The sequence below is a fragment of the Papio anubis genome, chromosome 1, assembly GCF_008728515.1.
Source record: "Papio anubis isolate 15944 chromosome 1, Panubis1.0, whole genome shotgun sequence".
In the NCBI taxonomy this organism is placed as follows: domain Eukaryota; kingdom Metazoa; phylum Chordata; class Mammalia; order Primates; family Cercopithecidae; genus Papio; species Papio anubis.
The window spans coordinates 29,574,282-29,593,967 of NC_044976.1; the positions used below are offsets into that span (position 1 = coordinate 29,574,282).

The 19,686-nt window shown below is 49.4% G+C and overlaps 1 protein-coding gene across 1 annotated transcript in view; it reads right to left on the reverse strand.

Moving 5' to 3' along the window:
• The window catches only part of NKAIN1 (sodium/potassium transporting ATPase interacting 1), a 61,398-nt gene extending 51,794 nt beyond the window's left edge, over nucleotides 1-9,604 (reverse strand). Inside the window, exon 1 of the mRNA XM_003891472.5 lies at nucleotides 9,162-9,604. Within this exon, the coding sequence (XP_003891521.1) occupies nucleotides 9,162-9,215 (54 nt within the window). The 5' untranslated portion in view covers nucleotides 9,216-9,604. The remainder of the gene's footprint in view (nucleotides 1-9,161) is intronic.
• Between the last annotated feature and the right edge of the window lie 10,082 nt (nucleotides 9,605-19,686).

The following is a 19,686-nucleotide window of genomic DNA, read 5'->3' on the forward strand; positions in this document are numbered from 1 at the left end:
CAGTTTGTGTGTGCTTGATAAATATTTGCTGGATTCAACTCCAGGTAGTTAGCTGGAGGCAGTTCTCACTCTCTAACCGAAGAGTATCAGTCTTTCTGTAGTTCAAGAAGCTCACCTACGGTGAGCTGGAGGTGAGTGATGGACCACAAGCCTCCCAACTCTGCATCTGTGTAGTCTGAGACTTGATCTTACAACCAAAATATGCTCCATGGGCATTTGGGGTGGGAGCAGTGCAGACATCCAGACAGACAGACAGAAGAAAGATGAGGTCACCAGAATCCCTGACAACCTGACACCCAGGTGTAAAGTTTTAAGCAAGCCATCAGAGGCAGATGTCTCCTCCTGCCCCCAGGCCCTGATACCCCGTCAGTCACTACTGCCTGCAACAAGGTGGGCCAGGCAGCACCTCTGACGTCCACCTGCGAAGAGAGGGAGCTCACTGCTGACTCAGAGCTGGAAGGGCCCTTTGAGATGATGAGTCCAACCTTTTCCCCATACAGAGCGGGAGAGAGGCCCAGAGAGGCCACACCTTCGTCTTGGAATCCTTCTTAGTGAGTGGCAGCCTGTGCCCATGGCTCTCCCTACATTATCTCAGGTTGTCCTCTTTACAGTCCTGTGAGGGGGGTGCTATTATGATGCCCACTTTACAGAAGAGAAGTCCACAGTCCAGCAATGCCAAGACCACACAGATGGAGAAGAACCGCGGCTCCAGCTTGAGCCTTTCACTCGTTGAGAAAGGGGAGTCATCTCATTTCCTACCCCACAGTACTCGGATTTGCAGAACCTGCAGCCTCATTTCCTGGGTATTCAAGAGTGTGCCCTCTTTGTGAGCTCCCACTCTGCACGTTTTATTTCAAAGGAGCTTCCCAACAACTCTCTGAAGCAGATGATTATTATCCTGATTTAGAGAAGTGCAAGTGGAAGCTCAGACAGGTTAGGTGTCTTCCTGCCCAAGGTCATCCAGCTACAAAGAGGCAAAGCTGGAACTCACATCCCAGCCTGACCCCAAAGCCCGGGTTCTTCCCAGTTCCCAGTCCACCTCCTTGTCTCTGGATTTGTCAGCTGCTTTGAGAGGGGCCAGGAGGCCAATGTAAATCAGGAAAACCTGCAGCCACACTTAACAGCTCTCTGAAACCTTAGTGCTCATTCAGCACCTCTGGGGGAAGTTTGCTTTGCTATCTGAAGCTCTCCCTTGTCTCAGAATCAGTCAACATCCCTCTCCAGGCCAGGGCAGGGAAAGGCAGGCAAAGCACTGGGACGTGGCTTCCTGGGCCTAAAGCCAGCTCCACCCCCATGGCCTGGATCTAGTGTTTAATTTTTAATTTTTGTGGGTACATAGTAGGTATATATATTTACGGGGCATATGAGATATTTTGATACAGGCATCCACTGTGCAATAGTCACATCAGGGTAAATCAAGCGTTTATCCTTTCTTTGTGTTACAAATAATCCAATCATACTCTTTGGGTTATTTTTATTTTTATTTATTTATTATTATTATTATTTTTTGAGACAGAGTTTTGTTCTTGTTGCCCAGGCTGGAGTATAGTGGCACGATCTCGGCTCACTGCCACCTCCGCCTCCTGGGTTCCAATGATTCTCCTGTCTCAGCCTCTTGAGTAGCTGGGATTACAGGTGCCCGCCACCATGCCCAGCTAAGTTTTTGTATTTTTAGTAGAGATGGGGTTTCACCATGTTGGCCAGGCTGGTCTCAAACCCCTGACCTCAAGTGATCCACCCACCTTGGCCTCCCAGAGTGCTGGGATTACAGGTGTGAGCCACTGTGCCCGTCCAGTTATTTTTAAATGTACAATAAATTTTGTTGACTGTAGTCACACTGTTGTGCTATCAAATACTAGATTTATTCATCCTATCTGTGTTTTTAGACAACCTCCCCACTCCCCCACTACTTTTCCCAGCCTCTGGTAATCCTTATTCTACTTTTTTCTTTTTTTTTAAGATTTTTTTTTTTTAAATAGAGGTAGGGTCTTGCCATATTACCCACGCTGGTCTCCATCTCCTGAGCTCAAGCAATCCACCCACCTTGGCCTCCCAAAGTGCTGGGATTATAGGCATGACCTACCGTACCCAGCCTCCTCATTCTACTCTCTACTTCCATGAGTTCAATTGTTTTAATGTTCAGCTCGCACAAATAAGTAAGAACATCTGAAGTTTGTCTCTCTGTGCCTGGCTGGAACTAGCTTATTTTTTTTATTATTATTTTTATTACTTTTTTCGAGACAGGGTCTCACTGTGTTGCCCAGGCTATAGTGCAGTGGTACAATCATGGCTCACTGCAGCCTCAACCTCTGGGGCAAAAGCAATCCTCCCCTCTGCTTCAGTAGCTGGGACGGCAGGTGCACGCTACCGTGCCCAGCTAATTTTTTACTTTTTTTTTTTTTCTTTTTTTGCCAGGCTGGAGTGCCATGGCATGATCTCAGCTCACCACAACCTCTGCCTCCTGGGTTCAAGCAATTCTCCTGCTTCAGCCTCCTGACTAGCTGGGATTACAGGCATGAGCTACCATGCCTGGCTAGTTTTGTATTTTTAGTGAGACAGGATTTCACCATGTGGGTCAGGCTGACCTCAGGTGATCCACCCACCTCGGCCTCCCAGAGTGCTGGGATTACAGGTGTGAGCCACTGCACCCAGCCATGCATCACAGCTCTTTTAAGTCCGGCACAGAGCTTGGGGATGGGTAGAATGGGGAGAGAGGGCATCTGGCATCTGGTAACAAGCCCTGTGGCTGAGGAAAGGTTTGGATTTCTCCACCTGCTTCCACTCCAGCATCCCACAATACTAGCAGGGGGCAATGGGGCATGCAGGAAGAAGCTGTGGAGTCCCAGATCTGAGTCTGAATACTCATTCTGTACCTACCATTTATGTGGCCATGGATAAGCCACACAGTAGCAAGAGACATATATAAAATGCCTAGTACAATGCCTGGCTCATAACAGACACCAAACAAAAAGAAATTCTCATCATTTTAATTTCCCACTCAGCCCCGTATTTTCCATATAAAGAAGAGCTGGAGTGTTTGCGGGAGTGACCCTGCTCACGAAATCCTCTAATACAGGCAGAGATGGGGCTGATGTGACTTGTCCAAGTCTCAAGGCAAATAATAGTTAGCCCTGGAGAGCACTTTCCTAGGCCAGGGACCGTACTTGGTTATCCCAGCATCAGCTTGCAAATTCCCCAAACTGCCATGGGCTCGTGGGGTAGAAGCTGTTGTTCGTACTACTTTGTAAGTAAGAAGGCAGAGGCTCAGAGAGGGTGCGGGACTTCCTGGGAGTCACAAAGCAAGGCCTGATCCCAGATGTAGTGCTCCTAGCCCCTGTGCCAGATCTCAGAGAAGCTGCCAATTATGGGTTGCTTATTTAAAAAACATCCACTCACCTACCCTTACAAAGGAGCAGAACCAGGGCCATCCCCAGGTCCCCTGGAGGCCCTCTTCTCCATTCTACCTTGCTCTGCCCATCTTATAAGGGCCTTGAGGGCAGTTTGGCCTCACTCTGTTCATTTACAAAAGGGAGTTGATCACCCCTGCCAACTCTGTACAAAGGGGTTTGAGGAACAGAAGGGGCCAGTGGCCTGCATAATTTCATGCTCCTGACTCATACCTGGCCCAAGGACCTCAGGCACCCAAAGCAGAGCCAGACCCTCCCAAGGAAGCCATGAGCTTGCAGCTGCAGCTGCTCCAGAGCGGAGGCCCCTGCTGGAGCCCGTCTCCCTCTGGTCTTCGCCATCACTATTGCTAATAACTACATCAATCAGGTTGACCATGTTTCACACCATTACTCGCAGCTCAGCTGGAAGCTACATCCCGCTCCCCGCCCCCACCTTCCAGAAAGCAAAGAGCTTTCTAGAAGGGAAAAGAATGAAACCAACATTTTTCTGAGTACCTACTATGTGTCTGGCACCCAGCCAAGGAAGCCCTTTCTACACCTCTGTGAGGTAGGGACGACTCTTTCTCTTTTACAAAGGAAGAAACTGCAGCCAGAGGAGTGAATGCATGTGTCCAAGGTCACACAGAGCTGGCACAGAAGCAACCATGGCAGTGATCTATTATTGGGTACTCACTGGCTCACAGTGCAGGCACTACGCATGAGCTTACTGAAATATGATCATTTTCATCTTCAGATGAGGAAACTGAGGCTTGGACCTGTCTGGTCCAAGTGTCTGCACTGGTTAAACGTGAGCAGCAGAGTAGCACGGGACTGACAGGATGGCACTCTGTTCAGGCAGAAGAGTCCTCATATCTTGGTTCTGTCACTGACTAGCTTAGTGAGCTTGGGCAAATGTCACACCCCTTCGAACCTCAATTTCCTCACCTGAAAAACGGGATAATAAACACATCTATCGCACTGTGTGGAACTGCAATAAGAAGAATGAAAACAGTAAAAGAGCTAACGTTTATTGACCGTTTAACATGTCCCAGGCACTTCGCCAAGCACTTTACATATGTATGCTCATTTGGTTAAACGAGGTAATGCATATAAAGTGCTTAGCACAGGACTCCTGACATGGGAACGATAATGATGATGATGAAGAAATTGATGGTGATTCCCTGGGCAAATCTCACCAGTTCATCCCCTTGCAGGAAGAACAGAGTGGCCTGTAAGGTTTCAGGAAGGAGGTGAACTAGGCAGAGCTGGGTTTGGACAGGAGAGAGAAAAGGCACAAGATTAAAAATTAAAGGGTGAATATGTTAATAATGTTGTCAAGATGATACACCAAAAAGAATTCTGGAAAGCAAGGGACCCAAGATGTTGTACAGAAAGGAACCAGACCAAGATGCAACAAAGCTGCCATGCCAAAGCCGGGTGTGGTGACATGCATTGTAGTCCCAGCTATCTGAGAGGCTGAGGTGGGAGGATCATTTAAGATGAGGAATTTGAGGCTGCAGCTATTTGAGAGGCTGAGGTGGGAGGATCACTTAAGCTCAGGAATTTGAGGCTGCAGGGGGTTATGATTGCCACTGCACTCCAGCCTGGGCAACACAGTGAGACTCCTATCTCTAAAAAATAAAAAATAAATAAACAAAACATGACAGTCCAGGCATCACCCTGAGTTCCTGACAAGTAGAGCTGGCAGGATCCCAGCGAGCCAGACCAATAATTCCTCCCATTTTACAGATGGAAAAACCAAAGCCTACAGTGGGGAAGAGACTTGCGCAAAACCGCAGGATGTCAGAAGCAGAGCCGGGCTTGATCCAGGTCTTTTGCCTCTCAGCTCAGAGTCCAACTACCTGCTACTTCCCACAAAGGATAGTCCACAAAGGACAGTGCAGGGGGCCACCTGGATACGTTTGGGCTACAATACCACAGACACATCCCATGATACAAATCATTAAGATAATAACAATAAGCTACAGTTTAATGAGTACTCCCTCTGTACCTGGCACAGTACTAAATTCATTACGTGGACTGAATCCTCACAACAACCCTAAGGATTAGGAACTGTTTTATATTCTCTCTATTTAACAGATGACAAAACTATGGCTCAGAAAGGGTAAGTAACTTGCCCAAAATTGCACAGCCAGGAAGTGACAGAACCAGATCTAGAAGCCAGGTCTGTGCTGTCAAACTACAGAGCCTTAACTACTATCCTACACTTACCCATCTGAAAGGCAGAGTCCCTACCAGCTCCAAATCACATCTATCCCAACTGAGGAAGAGTGTTTCAGATTGGCCTGATTCATTGTAACGATTAAACTCCATTTGAAAAAGAAAAATGACACAGTTCCTCCTAAGTTTTCAGCTGAAAGATATTTAACAGCCTCTATGTTTTCCTCAGTCCCTCGGATGAGAAAACCAAGATTCCCTTCTCCCCTCAGGCTGGTGAATTCCAACTTCCTGGGGTACATTATGGAAGCTGACAGGCAGTTAGGGGCTCCTGGGGGTTAGTGACAACCTGAGGGCCCACTCTGCAATCAGCCCAGATAGTGCAACAGAGCCAAGAGAGCAATTTTCAAGTCCCTCCCGCAAATGATCTTGCGCAACCTTCACAAGCTGCCCAACGCCATCCAGCCGGGACATGGGAGAACCGGAATTCCACTCAGGTCTCATCTAACTCAAGCCTCTAGTGCTGGTGAGATCCTCTAAGTGGAAGAGTGGGGTTAGCTTAGCAAGGGAGAACCACGGAGGAAGGGAAGTGGGAGGGAGAGACTGTCTACCACCTTCATTTCTCTCTAGAGCCATGAGCGCCTCCCATGGGGCCCCAGACTTACCAGGGCCAGACTACTTATTTTATTTATTTTTTTTATTTTTTTTATTTTTTTTTTATTTTTTATTTTTTATTTTTTTTGAGACGGAGTCTCACTGTGTCTCCCAGGCTGGAGTTCAGTGGCACGATCTCGGCTCACTGCAAGCTCCGCCCCCCGGGTTCACGCCATTCTCCCGCCTCAGCCTCCCAAGTAGCTGGGACTACAGGCGCCCGCTACCGCGCCCGGCTAGTTTTTTGTATTTTTAGTAGAGACGGGGTTTCACCATGTTAGCCAGGATAGTCTCGATCTCCTGACCTTGTGATCCACCCGCCTCGGCCTCCCAAAGTGCTGGGATTACAGGCTTGAGCCACCGCGCCCGGCCTACTTATTTTATAATTAAGAAGGCAACAGAGGACCTGGCCAACTGCCTGGATTCAAAGCCTGGATCCTGGCTGGATGTGGTGGCTCATGCCTATGATCCCAGCACTTGGGAGGCTGAGGTGGGAGGATGACTTGACCACAGGAGTTCGAGACCAGCCTGGGCAACAGAGGGAGACCCGTCTCTAAAAAACAAAAAAATTAGCTAGGCATGGTGGTATGCGCCTGTAGTCCCAGGTACTCAGGAGGCTGAGGTGGGAGGATTGTTTGAGCCTGGGAGGTCGAGGCTGTAGTGAGCTATGATTGCACTCTGGCCTGGATGACAGAGCGAGCCCATGTCTCCAACAAAAACAAAAACAAAACCCCCAAAACAAAGCCTGGATCCTAGTTCCTGTAGAATTCTGGACAAGTTACTTCATAGGGCTGTTATGATTAAATGAGTTAATAGATGGAAAAGTGCTTCCAAGAGAACCTGACACTTAGTCAAGGGCTCTCCAAAGCTAACCGTTGTTATCATCGCCAACAGAGAATGAGCACGGGACAAACTGTTAACAGGTTCACCTTTGGGGAGGGGTCTAGTTACAGAGAGAAGAAAACTTTTTTTTTGAGACACAGTTTCACTCTGTTGTCCAGGCTGGAGTGCAGCAGCGTGATCTCATCTCACTGCAACCTCCGCCTCCCGGGTTCAAGTGATTCTTGTGTCTCAGCCTCTCGAGTAGCTGGCATTACAGATGCGTGCCACCATACCCGACTAATTTTTGTATTTTTAGCAGAGATGGGGTTTCGTCATGTTGGCCAGGCTGGTCTCAAACTCCTGACCTCAGGTGATCTGCCCACCTCACCCTCCCAAAGTGCTGGGGTTACAGGCATGAGCCACGGTGCCTGGCCTAGAAAACTTACTTTTATCTTCTGTCCTGTTTATGTATTTATTTATTTATGTTTACAATATATGTATATTACTTTTCTAATTTAAAAAACCCTAGTTTAAAATTTAAAAATTAACAAACACAGAAGAATCCTCTGAGAGGTTTAAACATTTCTTGGCATTTCATGTTCCTCAAAGTAGATAAAGAAAAACAGACAATCTCTGCCCTTCTGGAGTTTCCATTCCACCTGATCTTAATTAATCCCCTCTGCAATCCTCAGGGATAATCATTTTACAGATAGGAAGACTGAGGCTGGCCAGTGCGGGGAAGTCACTTGTCCAGTCTCCCACAGCTGGGAGCAGGGCTACAATCTCCAGAGCTAGGGCTATTTCTGCCACTCCCCAGGCCAGGTCTGTAGATGGCATGTTTGAAGCTGGTGTCCCCAGGAGGAGAGAACCAAGACGAATGAGGTCTGCATGTCCAGGCTCAAAGCTTCACTCTACATTATCATTGGCTCCTGTGGTGGGGAGGGTGTGATGGATGCAGGCAAGAGTGGAAACCCAGAACAAGGAGTCCAGCATGAGGGGGGCTCAGGCTGCTCCATGCTCACTCTCAGACCTGGGTTCAGCGATGGAGGTCCCCATGCACTTCTGCCTAGAGAAGAAGCACAGCTTCAACCTCCCTAGTTGTTCAAACTCAGCTCTAGGGTAGGTAGAAGACCCCTGCCTCTCCTTAACCACCCTCCCAAATTCCCCTGCCAGGGCCTGATTTGAAGGGCAAGGCTGTTTCTTCTAGTCCACTACAGTCACTGCTCCCTGAGACAAGAACCCGAGTTCCCTATGCTGGGGCTAGGCACAGTGTCCTCCGATACTCTGATCCTCCCTGGAGCACCCAAGTGCCCCCACCCCCCTGATGCTGTCCCCAGCAAAGGAGTTGCTCTGGTGGGTGGAACTGATGACTGATGGAACCCCCATGGCCACAGTGGCCAGACCAAAGCAGGAAGTGTGGTCCAGGCTGGGTCAGGCTGGCCCAGGATCTGACAGCTCCTGGTGACCCTCTCCAGGGAGGTGGCTCTCCATTTCCAGGACCGCCCGGTCAGGAAGGTGAAGGGGGGCAGAAACAGCACAAAGGATTGGAGAGTTCTTGGAGTCTAAGATCCCAGAACACAGATGAACATGGACCAGAAATGGTTAGCGATCTAGAGACACACCAAAGAGAAGCCCAGAGAGACACACGCGGGAGCAGAGACTTTGTGAGAAACGCTCACATAGGGTTGGTGATCAGAGGCAGAGACCCAGAGGAAGGGAGAGACCCATGCAAACGAGGGATCTAGAGGGAAATACACAGCAGGACTTCAACGGATCCACAGATCAGCCTCAGACACACCCCCAGTCCCAAAGAGCCACAGTCCCACAGTGCATCCCCCAACAGGAGGCCACTTGTACAGTGCGGGCGGGCCGGGGACTCGCGCACAGGACGCACTTAGGGACCCGAGGAGCGCCGGGCACAGCAGTGAGAAGCGCACACAAAGAGACAGCCTGGCCAGCGGGAGCAGGCTCCACCCGACCGCTCCGAGACTCCAGACCACCCCCCCGCCCGGGCACACGCACCAGACACACACACAGAGACACACGCAACCCCACCCGCACGCCCTGGGACCGCGCCCCGCCGCGCCCCACCCTGCCCCGACTGCCTGGGCGCGCGGCGCTTACCAGCTGCAGGCAGCAGAAGGCGACCAGCGTGCAGCGCCCGCTGCACTTGCCCATGGCTCCGGGGACTGCGCGGGCCGCCCGCCGCGGCGCCCCTCTTGCTCCGCGGCCGCCGCCTGCTCGCGCCGCGCGGGCTCCGCGTCCTCCCAGCTGGGAGCGCCGGGCGGCGGGGGCGGGCGCCTAGGGCCGGGCCCGGGAGTGTCGGGTCCCCAGGGCTGGGGCCGGCCGCCCTTGCTCCGAGTCCATGGTCGGTCCGCCCGCGCGCTGGCTCCGCCGAGCCGCGCCTCCTTTGTCTGGCGGGCAGTCTGTCAGGCGCGCCTCTTGCCCCGGGGCGGCTGGCGGGGAGTGCGGAGAAAGGAGAGCGGGCCCCGAGCGCGGCGCAGCGCAGAGCAGCACTGCCCAGCTGGGGCAGCCGCCCGGGATCTCGTCGGCCGCGGCTTCCCTGCCCCACCACGTGGCTCTGCCGCCGCCAAGGACTGGGAGGGGGTGTGGGAGGTGGGGGTGGTGGGGGTGGTGGGGGACGGCACTGGAGGGGTGGGGCGGGGCAGCCGCGGGAGGGGAGGGGAGAGGGATAGGGAGGTGGAGGGTTGGAGAGGCAGGGAGTGAAGTGGAAGAGTGCGTGCGGGCTTAGGGGAGGACAGTCCTGAGTCAAATCCAGAGGTTGCTGCTCACTCGCTGTGTGACCTTGGGCAAATCACGTCACCTCTCTGGACCTGTTTTCTCATGAACAAAGTAGGAATAATTATGCCTCCTTAGTGTAGATATGAGGAGGAAATGCAGTCCTGTGAATAAAGCGCTTAGCCCTGTGCCTGGCCTCCTGGCTTGAGCACTTTTCTGTCCACCCTGTCTCTAGGGCTCCAGGGTTCCAACTTGGACTTCCAATTCTATTTCCATTCCCAGATCTGCTCCTCACCCCAGCCTCTCCCCTGAGTGCCTGACCACATTTTCCACCTTCCCTCTTTCCTTCTACTGGCATTTATTGAGCCCTGACTGCATACACACTCCTGGGGACCCTGCGAGCCAGAGATGAGACCTGCAGCACTGTTCCAGATCCCGTAGAGCTTCACTGCCTAGGGAACAGATAAGCTCCCAAGAGCACGCCAGTGATGGCACAGATCTGCCCAGGAGGAGGTAGGGAGCCCCTACCCTGGGCTGCAGTAAGGAGAGAGTCAGAAGTTTCCCAGCAGAATATTGCTTTCTCCAAGCCACCCCCAAAAGCCATCGAACTGGACACATCTTAAATCCACATGATCATTCCTGTCCCACTCCTAACTTCCTATATTCACCTTGGCAATTAGCATCACCCAAGTGGAATTTCCTAGGTCATCCTCCAGGCTTCCCTACAATTTCATCTGATCTGTCATTACATTCTATAAACCGTACTTTCCAACTAACATTTATGAAATACCCACTATGTGCCAGGTTCTCTGCTGGGATAAGGGAACAAAACCCAACAAAATCTCTGCCCTCATTGAGCACACAGTTTAGTGAAGGATCGTCATTAAAACAAGGAAATATACAAATAAGTACACAAAGTTCTGATGAATACTCTAAAGAATATTAAAGAAGAGACGGGGCACGGTGGCTCACACCTGTAATTTCAGCACTTTGGGAGGCCGAATCAGCTCACTGCAACCTCCACCTGAGTGGAGATCGGCCTCCCAAAAGTGAGTGGATCACCTGAAGTCAGGAGTTCGAGACCAGCCTGGCCAACGTGGTGAAACTCTGTCTCTACTAGAATACAAAAATTATCCAGGCACCTGTAATCCCAGCTACTCAGGAGGTTGAGGCAGGAGAATCGCTTGAACCTGGGAGGCGGAGTTTGCAGTGAGCCAAGACCATGCTATTGCACTCTAGCCTGGGCGACAAAAGTGAAACTCTGTCTAAAAAAATAAGTACATAAATAAAATACTAAGGGAGAAAAGAGAATGAGAGGGGCATAATTTAGGTTTGGGGACCAGGAAACACCTCTTTGAGGAAATGACACTGATACTGACAGGGCAATAGGAAGGAAGGCGAGGCAGGGGCGTGAAGAGTGTTCTGGTGGGAGAAACAGAAGGTTCTTATTCTTTCCCTTCCTCTCCACTCTCACCAGCCCTCTTGATTCAAGAGACAGGAAGTACGGTAAGATGTAGGTTAGGACCCATGGTTTTGGACCCAAACGGCCTGGGTCCCAGTTCCAGTTGTCACTTGTTTGCTGCTCACATAGTAAGCATGCAAATAAATGTGTCTCTGTTTTCTTCCAGGGCTGGCTATATAGTTTGGGGGGCCCAGTGCAAAATGAAGATGCAGGACTTCTTGTTTAAAAATTAAGAATTTCGCCGGGTGTGGTGGCTCACGCCTGTAATCCCAGCTCTCAGGGAGGCAGAGGCGGGAGGATAGCTTGAGCCCAGGAGTTTGAGACCTGCCTGGGTAATACAGCGAGACCCCGTTCTCCACAAAAAGGAAAAAAAAAAAAAAAAGACAAAAAAAATTAAGAATTTTGGCCAGACGCAGTGGCTCATGCCTGTAATCCCAGCACTTTGGGAGGCCGAGACAGGCGGATCACGAGGTCAGGTGTTCAAGACCAGCCTGACCAACATGGAAAAACCCTGTCTCTATTAAACATACAAAAAAAAAATTAGCCAGGCCTGGTGGCATATGCCTGTAATTGCCAGTTACTCGGAAGGCTGAAGTGGGAGAATCGCTTGAACCTAGAAGGCAGAGGTTGCGGTGAGCTGAGATCGCGCCACTGCACTCCAGCCTGGGCAACAAGGGCAAAACTTCATCTAAATAAATACATAAATAAATAAGAATTTCAAGATGGCAACACAGCAGAGCATGAAATCAAGAACATGCAGGGCGCCGGGCGCTGTGGCTTACCCTATAATCCCAGGACTTTGGGAGGCCAAGGTGGGCAGATCACTTAATGTCAGGAGTTCAAGATCAACCTAGCCAACATGGCAAAACCCCATCTCTACTAAAAATACAAAAATTAGGCCAGGCGCGGTGGTTTACACCTGTAATCCCAGCACTTTGGGAGGCCAAGGTGGGCAGATCATGAGGTCAAGAGATCAAGATCATCCTGTCCAACATGGTGAAACCCTGTCTGTACTAAAATACAAAAAATTAGCCAGGCATAGTGGTGCGTGCCAGTAATCCCAACTATTGGGGAGGTTGAGGCAGGGGAATCACTTGAACTCAGGACACGGAGATTGCAGTGAGCTGAGATCACCCCATTGCACTCAAGCCTGGTGACAGAGTGAGACTCCATCTCAAAAAATAAAAATTAGGCGGGGCACGGTGGCTCAAGCCTGTAATCCCAGCACTTTGGGAGTCCGAGACGGGTGGATCACAAGGTCAGGAGATCGAGACCATCCTGGCTAACAAGGTGAAACCCCATCTCTACTAAAAAATACAAAAAACTAGCCAGGCGAGGTGGCAGGCGCCTGCAGTCCCAGCTACAAGGGAGGCTGAGGCAGGAGAATGGCGTGAACCCGGGAGGCGGAGCTTGCAGTGAGCTGAGATCCGGCCACTGCACTCCAGCCTGGGCGACAGAGTGAGACTCCGTCTCAAAAAAACAAAACAAAACAAAACAAAAAATAAAAAAATAAAATTTAAAAAAAATACAAAAATTAGCTGGGCATGGTGACATGGTGGCGGGCGCCTGCAGTCCCAGCTACAAGGGAGGTTGAGGCATGAGAATTGCTTGAACCCGGGAGGTGGAGGTTGCAGTGAGCTGAGATTGTGCCACTACACTCCAGCCTGGGTGACAGAGTGAAACTGTTTCAAAAAAACAAAGAACAAAAAACAAAACAGGCAGGGTCCTGTGTGACTGCAGAGGTAGCATGTCCATGAAGCCAGTTGTGTCTTCTCTCTGGACTTTAAGATGGGTCTCTTTGGCCGGGTGTGGTGGCTCACACCTGCAATCCCTGCACTTTGGGAGGCTGAGTCGGGTGTATCACCTGAGGTCAGGAGTTTGAGACCAGCCTGGCCAACATGATGAAACCCTGTCTCTACCAAAAATACAAAAAATTAGCTGGATGTGGTGGCGGGCACCTGTAGTCCCAGCTACTCAGGAGGCTGAGGCAGGAGAAATCACTTGAACACAGGAGGCGGAGGTTGCACTGAGCCGAGATCGCGCCACTGCATTCCAGCCTGGGTGACAACAGCAAAACTCTGCTTTAAAAAAAAAAAAAGATGGGTCTTTTCACAGGTCTCCCTCTTCCACCCATTCTGCAGGATACCACTTTGTATTTTAAAAGACACAGGATATTCCCACAGTTGAATATACTATGTGTGCTGAGGTTTTCACTTGGATCAATAAGCTAAGATAACGGTGGGAACTTTTTTTCTTTTTCTTTTTTTGAGACAGGGTCTCGCTCTGTCGCCCAGGCTGGAGTGCAATGGCTGGATCACAACTCAGTGCAGCCTTGACCTCCCAGGCTCATTTGATCTTCCCACCTCAGCCTCACGAGGAGCTGGGACTACAGGCATGTACCACCATGTCTGGCTAATTTTTGAATTTTTTGTAGAGACAGGGTTTCACCATGTTGCCCAGGCTGGTCTCAAACTCCTGGGCTCAAGCGATCCCCCTGCCTTGGCCTCCCAAAGTGCTGGGATTACAGGTGTGAGCCACAGTGCCTGGCAGAACAGCAGGAAATTTTCTCAGCCGTGCTTGGCAAATAACAGCTGTCTCCAACCAGGTTCCGTGACTAGACAGGCTTCCAGGAATCTGTTAAGTCCCTGAAATAATATGCAAAGCATCATGTGAGCAGCTGTGTCTTTTTCTGGGGAGAGGCACAGCTTTCATCAGGTTCTCCAAAGAGTCCATTTCCCACAAAAGAATAGAACCACCTCCACAAAGGCTCAGCCCAGATGTAACGTTCTCTACCGGATCTTCTGCTGGGCCTCTTCCAGATATAATCTCTGCCAGTTGCCTCCGTGAGGCTAACAATGCAACGGAAGGCCGAGGCAGGCGGATCACAAGGTCAGTAGATCAAGACCATCCTGGCTAACACAGTGAAACCCCGTCTCTACTGAAAATACAAAAAATTAGCCTGGCATGGTGGCGGGCGCCTATAGTCCCAGCTACTTGGGAGGCTGAGGCAGGAGAATGGTGTGAACCCAGGAGGTGGAGCTTGCAGTGAGCCAAGATCATGCCACTGCACTCCAGCCTGGGCGACATAGCGAGACTTCGTCTCAAAAAAAACAAAACAAAACCTCAATAACAAAAAACAATAATAGCTACCATTTATTGAGTGCTTACTCTGAGCCAAGTTTCTACATACATTATCTCATTTAATCCCTATAGTACCAATGGATTCCACTGGGGCTCTGACCACCCCTGTCAGCTCTTGACTATATCATGTCATGCCTGTAACCCTCTATTCCAAGGCCTCATAAGTCTGTCCTATGGGACTGGGGATGGCCTGTCTGAACTCAGTAGAACTAACCTCTGCCCCTGGCTCATTCCTGCAAGTGCTGCCCTGATAAATTCACGCACACAGGATGCCCTCTCATACTTCTACTCTTAAACAACTACATCATAAATTATCTCTACATCCTACAGGGCTAGGATCAGGGCAGGAATCAGCAAATGTGCAGCAAATGACTGATTGCACACCCAGCACTCCTGTCGTTCCTGCTTCAGTGTCCAGCATATCTTGTGCCCTCTTTACCACCTGGAAGTCAAGGTTCTACAGACGAAGGTAGCCTAACTGTAGGAACAGATAGAAACATCTTTGGCAAGAAGTTGGAGGGGCTAGGAGCTGGGGATGACATCAATATTCACCTTGAAGGATGTCTAACCCTTGGGCCAAGGAAATGCTGTGGGGAGAATGAAGCAGGATTTGGAAATAAAGGAGAGAGATGATTCAGAATATACCCTCACTTCCTGAGCGAGAAGACAGAGGCATGGTCAGTCCCGAGAGAAGCATGGTAGGTTCTGCTGAGGTGATCAGATTTCTAGGGGGTTAAGAAGTTTCTCCCCTGCCCTAAACCAAGGCTTGTCAGTGTTTCAGTCTTCCACCATTAGTCTCTCTGTGGGTTAAAACACTAAAGGCCTCTGAGAAAGTTCACTTATAAGATAGCTGAGTTGTTAAACCTAATAATTTCCCCTGCTTTCAAGTTAGAGGACTGAACATGCTCACTAATTACGGCCTCTGGGATGTTTTCTGACATCAGCCAAATTCTTCACACCAACTGGGTGGCCAGCAATCCAGTTCAATTCTGACACTAGCTGTTAGGGGTTGGTGTAGACCCCACAGGTTAAGGACTTAGTTCTTCAAGACTGCTCCTACTTCAGATGCCAGTCACAAGTCTCTGGCCACCCACCTATACTGCTGATAAACTGGGTATAAACTGGGGGTCCCCGCGATCCCCTCCTCAGTTCTAATAGTTTGCTAGAATGGCTCACAGGATTCAGGAAGGCATTTTATTTACGTTTGTAGTTTTATTATAAAGGATTCTAATGAGCAGCCAGATGAAGAAGTATACAGGATGAGGTCCAGAAGAGTCCCAAGTGCAGGAATTTCTGTCCCTGCAGAGTCAGTGAGCGCCACCCTCCTGGCCTGTGGTTGCATTCACCAACCCAGGAGCTCTCTGAATCTCACTGTTCAAGAGTTTTCATATAGCTCAATCTTCAGCACCACCCCCCATTCCCAGAGGTCAGTCGGTGGGACTGAAATTTCCAACCTTCTCATCACTTGGTCTTTCTGGTGACTAGTCCCATCCCTAGATCTAGTGGCTCTCCCTAAGTCATCTCATTAGGGTAAACTCAAGTGTGATAGAAAGGGACTTATGAATAACAAAAAACACTCCTATTGCTCAGGGAATTCCCAGAGTTTTAGGAATTCTGTGCCAAGATCCAGGGACAAAGACCAAATACGTTTTTGTATTATACCTCTGTAGCCAACACTTATCAAGAACTATGTGCCAGGCCGGTGTGCTGGCTCATGCCTGTAATCTCAACACTTTGGGAGGCTGAGTTGGGAGGATTGCTTGAGCCCAGGAGTTCGAGATCAGCCTGGGCAATGTAGCAAGACCCTGTCTACAAAAAAAATCATTAAAAAAATTAGTCAGGTGTGGTGGTGCATGCTTGTAGTTCCAGCTACTTGGGAGGCTAAGGTGGGAGGATCACTTGAACCCAGGGGTTTGAGGCTGCAGTGAGCCATGACTGTGGCACTATACTCCAGCCTGGGTGACAGAGCAAGACACTGCCTTAAAAAAAACCCCAAAAACAAAAACGATGTGCCAGGCACAATTTCTATTGTATTAACTCATTAAACCTCACTACAATCCTTTGAGGGAGGTGGTATTATCATCATCTCCATTTTCTAGATAAGGAAACTGAGGTTAGATCACTTGCCCAGGGTCATATAACAAGGAAGTCATAGAATAGGATTTGATCCCAGGCAGAACTACTTTGCCTATACCATTCCTTATGTTTTCAAACTTTTCTTTTTTAACAGTAGACCCTTTTCTTCAAAAGAAAGCATACATTTCTAAAACAGAAAAAAGTAGAACTTGTCTGATTGTATAGGGAAAGAGGACTAGCAACCTGTTCTCTCAATGTGCCCTCGCCTCCTGTGAAGGCCTCCAAAATCAGCTCCTCAGTCCAAGGTCTCTAATGAACAAAGTAGAAAACCCATTGGCCTAGATGATCTTCAAGGTGCCTTTTTTTGAAGAGGGGAGAGAGAAAGAGAGGGAGAACCTGAAGGGCAGAGATGCTGAGTGAGTTCTTTACAGTTACATAGCACCTTAGGGGCAGAGCTGGATTTCAACACTTCTGGGTCACTTAAGTTTGGTTACTGTGCCAGGTATTGTGTTAGGAGCTTCAGAAGCAAAGATGAATAGCACAGGTGTGCCCAAGAAAACCCTGGGAAGAAAACCTGAGGTTAGTACAGTGGCCAACAGTGTGGCATTGCCCACCGATCACTGTCTTAAACTCAGCAGCTTCATCAGTTGTTTTTCCTCTCTGGCCCCTACTGGCATCTGAGTTTATGACTCTTAGGCCTGTTGGAGAGGCAAAACATATAAACAGAGTTATAAGCAATACATAGATTGTAATAGTGTCTATGAGGTACATAAACAGAATAGTGGAAGAAATGATTAACTTTGCTTGGGATTAGACAGTAATGAAAAATTTCAGAGAAAAGATGATGCCTGAAATATAGGTTGACAAACAGGAAAAGATGTGCAGACACACAAGTGTCTAACTTCTTCGTCTTCTTCTCCTCCTCCTCCTCCTCCTCTTTCTTCTTTCTTCTCCTTCTTCTTCTTTTTTTTTTTTTTTAATAGATACGGGGTCTTACCATGTTGCCCAGGCTGGTCTCGGAACTCTTGGGCTCAAGCCATCCATCAGCATTGGCCTTGCAAAGTGCTGGGATTACTGATGTGAGCCACCTTGCATGGCAGAAGTGTCTAACTTCTGCCCATACTTCTTCAGGAACTATGACCCCTCTTTTCTTCAACTTCTGCCCACACTTTTTACTTCTTCTTGCCTCCTTACTGCCATTACTGTAAGTTACTTTCTATTATCTTCCAAATCTCACCTCCAGAGCAAATATTAAAAGGAGAAACAGGCCAGGTGTGGAATTACATGCCTGTAATCCCAGCACTTTGGGAGGCCGAGGCAGGTGGATCACAAGGTCAAGAGTTTGAGACCAGCCTGTCCAATATGGTGAAACCCCATCTCTACTAAAAAATACAAAAATTAGCTGGGCGTGGTCGTGCATGCCTGTAATCCCAGCTACTCGGGAGGCTACACAGCAGGAGAATCACTTGAACCCAGGAGGTGGAGTTGTGGTGAGCCGAGATAGCCCCAGCCTGGGTGACAGAGTGAGACTCCGCCTCAAAAAAAAAAAAAAAAAAGGAGAAACAAAATATCTAATCAAAAAGCATGGTCAAGATAAAGGGAAGAGGTTAGGGGTTAGGACAGGGTGTACATGAATGGGCAGCATCTAGGGATCTAGAGCAGGAAATCCTAAACAGTTCTGAAGGCAGTAAAGCTTATAGAAAATTTACTCTTTTTTTTGTTTTTGTTTTTTTGAGATGGAGTTTTGCTCTTGTCGCCCAGGCTGGAGTGCCATGGTGTGATCTCGGCTCACCGCAACCTCCACCTCCCGGGTTCAAGCGATTCTCCTGCCTCAGCCTCCCGAGTAACTGGGATTACAGGCATCAGCCACCACTCCCAGCTAATTTTTGTATATATATTTTTTGAGATGGAGTCTCGCATGTTGCCCAGGCTGGAGTACAGTGGAGCGATCTCGGGTCACCACAACCTCCACCTCCCGGGTTCAAGTGATTCTCCTGCCTCAGCCTCAGCCTCCCAAATAGCTGGGACTACAGGTGAGCGCCCAGCTAATTCTTTGGATTTTTAGTAGAGATGGGGTTTTACCATGTTGTCCAGGCTGGTCTTGAACTCTTGACCTTGTGATCCGCCCGCCTAGGCCTCCCAAAGTGCTGGGATTAGAGATGTGAGCCACTGCACCGGCCTAATTTTTGTATTTTTAGTAGAGGCAGGGTTTCTCCATGTTGGCCAGGCTGGTCTCGAACTCCTGACCTCAGGTGATCCACCCACCTCGGCCTCCCAAAGTGCTGGGATTACAGGCATGAGCTACCGTGCCCAGTGAAAATTTACTCTTCTTGTCCGGGCTGTGGGGTCCAGTCTTTAGCATAGAATCTCTTGACAGCCAAGACAAATCTCCCTTTCCACCAGCCTTTGGAAACCATGTGGGTTTTCAGTACAAGTCTGCCCTCAGGCCAATTGAGCTGGGGACAAGGAGAGATGGCTAGAGGCCTTCTCTCTGATTGGCCCCTTACTGTGTTGAGTCATTATGCTGCACTGGGGTTGTCTAGGGACCAACTAGGATAGGAAGACAGATGGAGTCAGCTCAAGCCTGGCCCCTCTAGCATATCCCAAATGCCCTGATGAAATTCTCAACTCCCTGCTGCTCCCCACTCCTTGTCATTTTCCATAGGGCCTCATCCAGGTGTCTCTTCTCAGCCAACAGTTCTTAGGATCCTAAGATTACCATCTTCAAGTCTGAGGAAAATTGTCATCTTAAAATCACAGAACAGTGGAGCTGGAGGGACTATTTTTTTTTTTTTTTTTTTTGAGACAAGGTCTCGCTCTCTTGCCCAGGCTGGAGTGCAGTGTGCAGTGGCGTGATCTCAGCTCACTGCAACTTCTGCCTCCTGGGTTCGAGCGATTCTTGTGCTTCAGTCCCCCGAGTGGCTAGGATTACAGGCATGTACCACCACACCCGGCTGATTTTTTTCTGAATTTGTGCTGGAATTACATGCGTGAGCCACCGTGCCTGGCTAAACTGGAAGGACTTCTAAATGGAGCAGTTCCCAAATGTTAGTGTACAGACCACCTGCATCTGAATCAGGGCTCCACACCAGCCCACCTCAAACAAAATCTGTGGAGGTGGGACCTGGTTATGGGTGTTTTTAATATACTTCCCAGGGATTCTGATGAGTCACTCTAATCCTCTGAATCGATCTGACAGGAATTCCTGTCTAATGGTCACCCAGCTTCTGC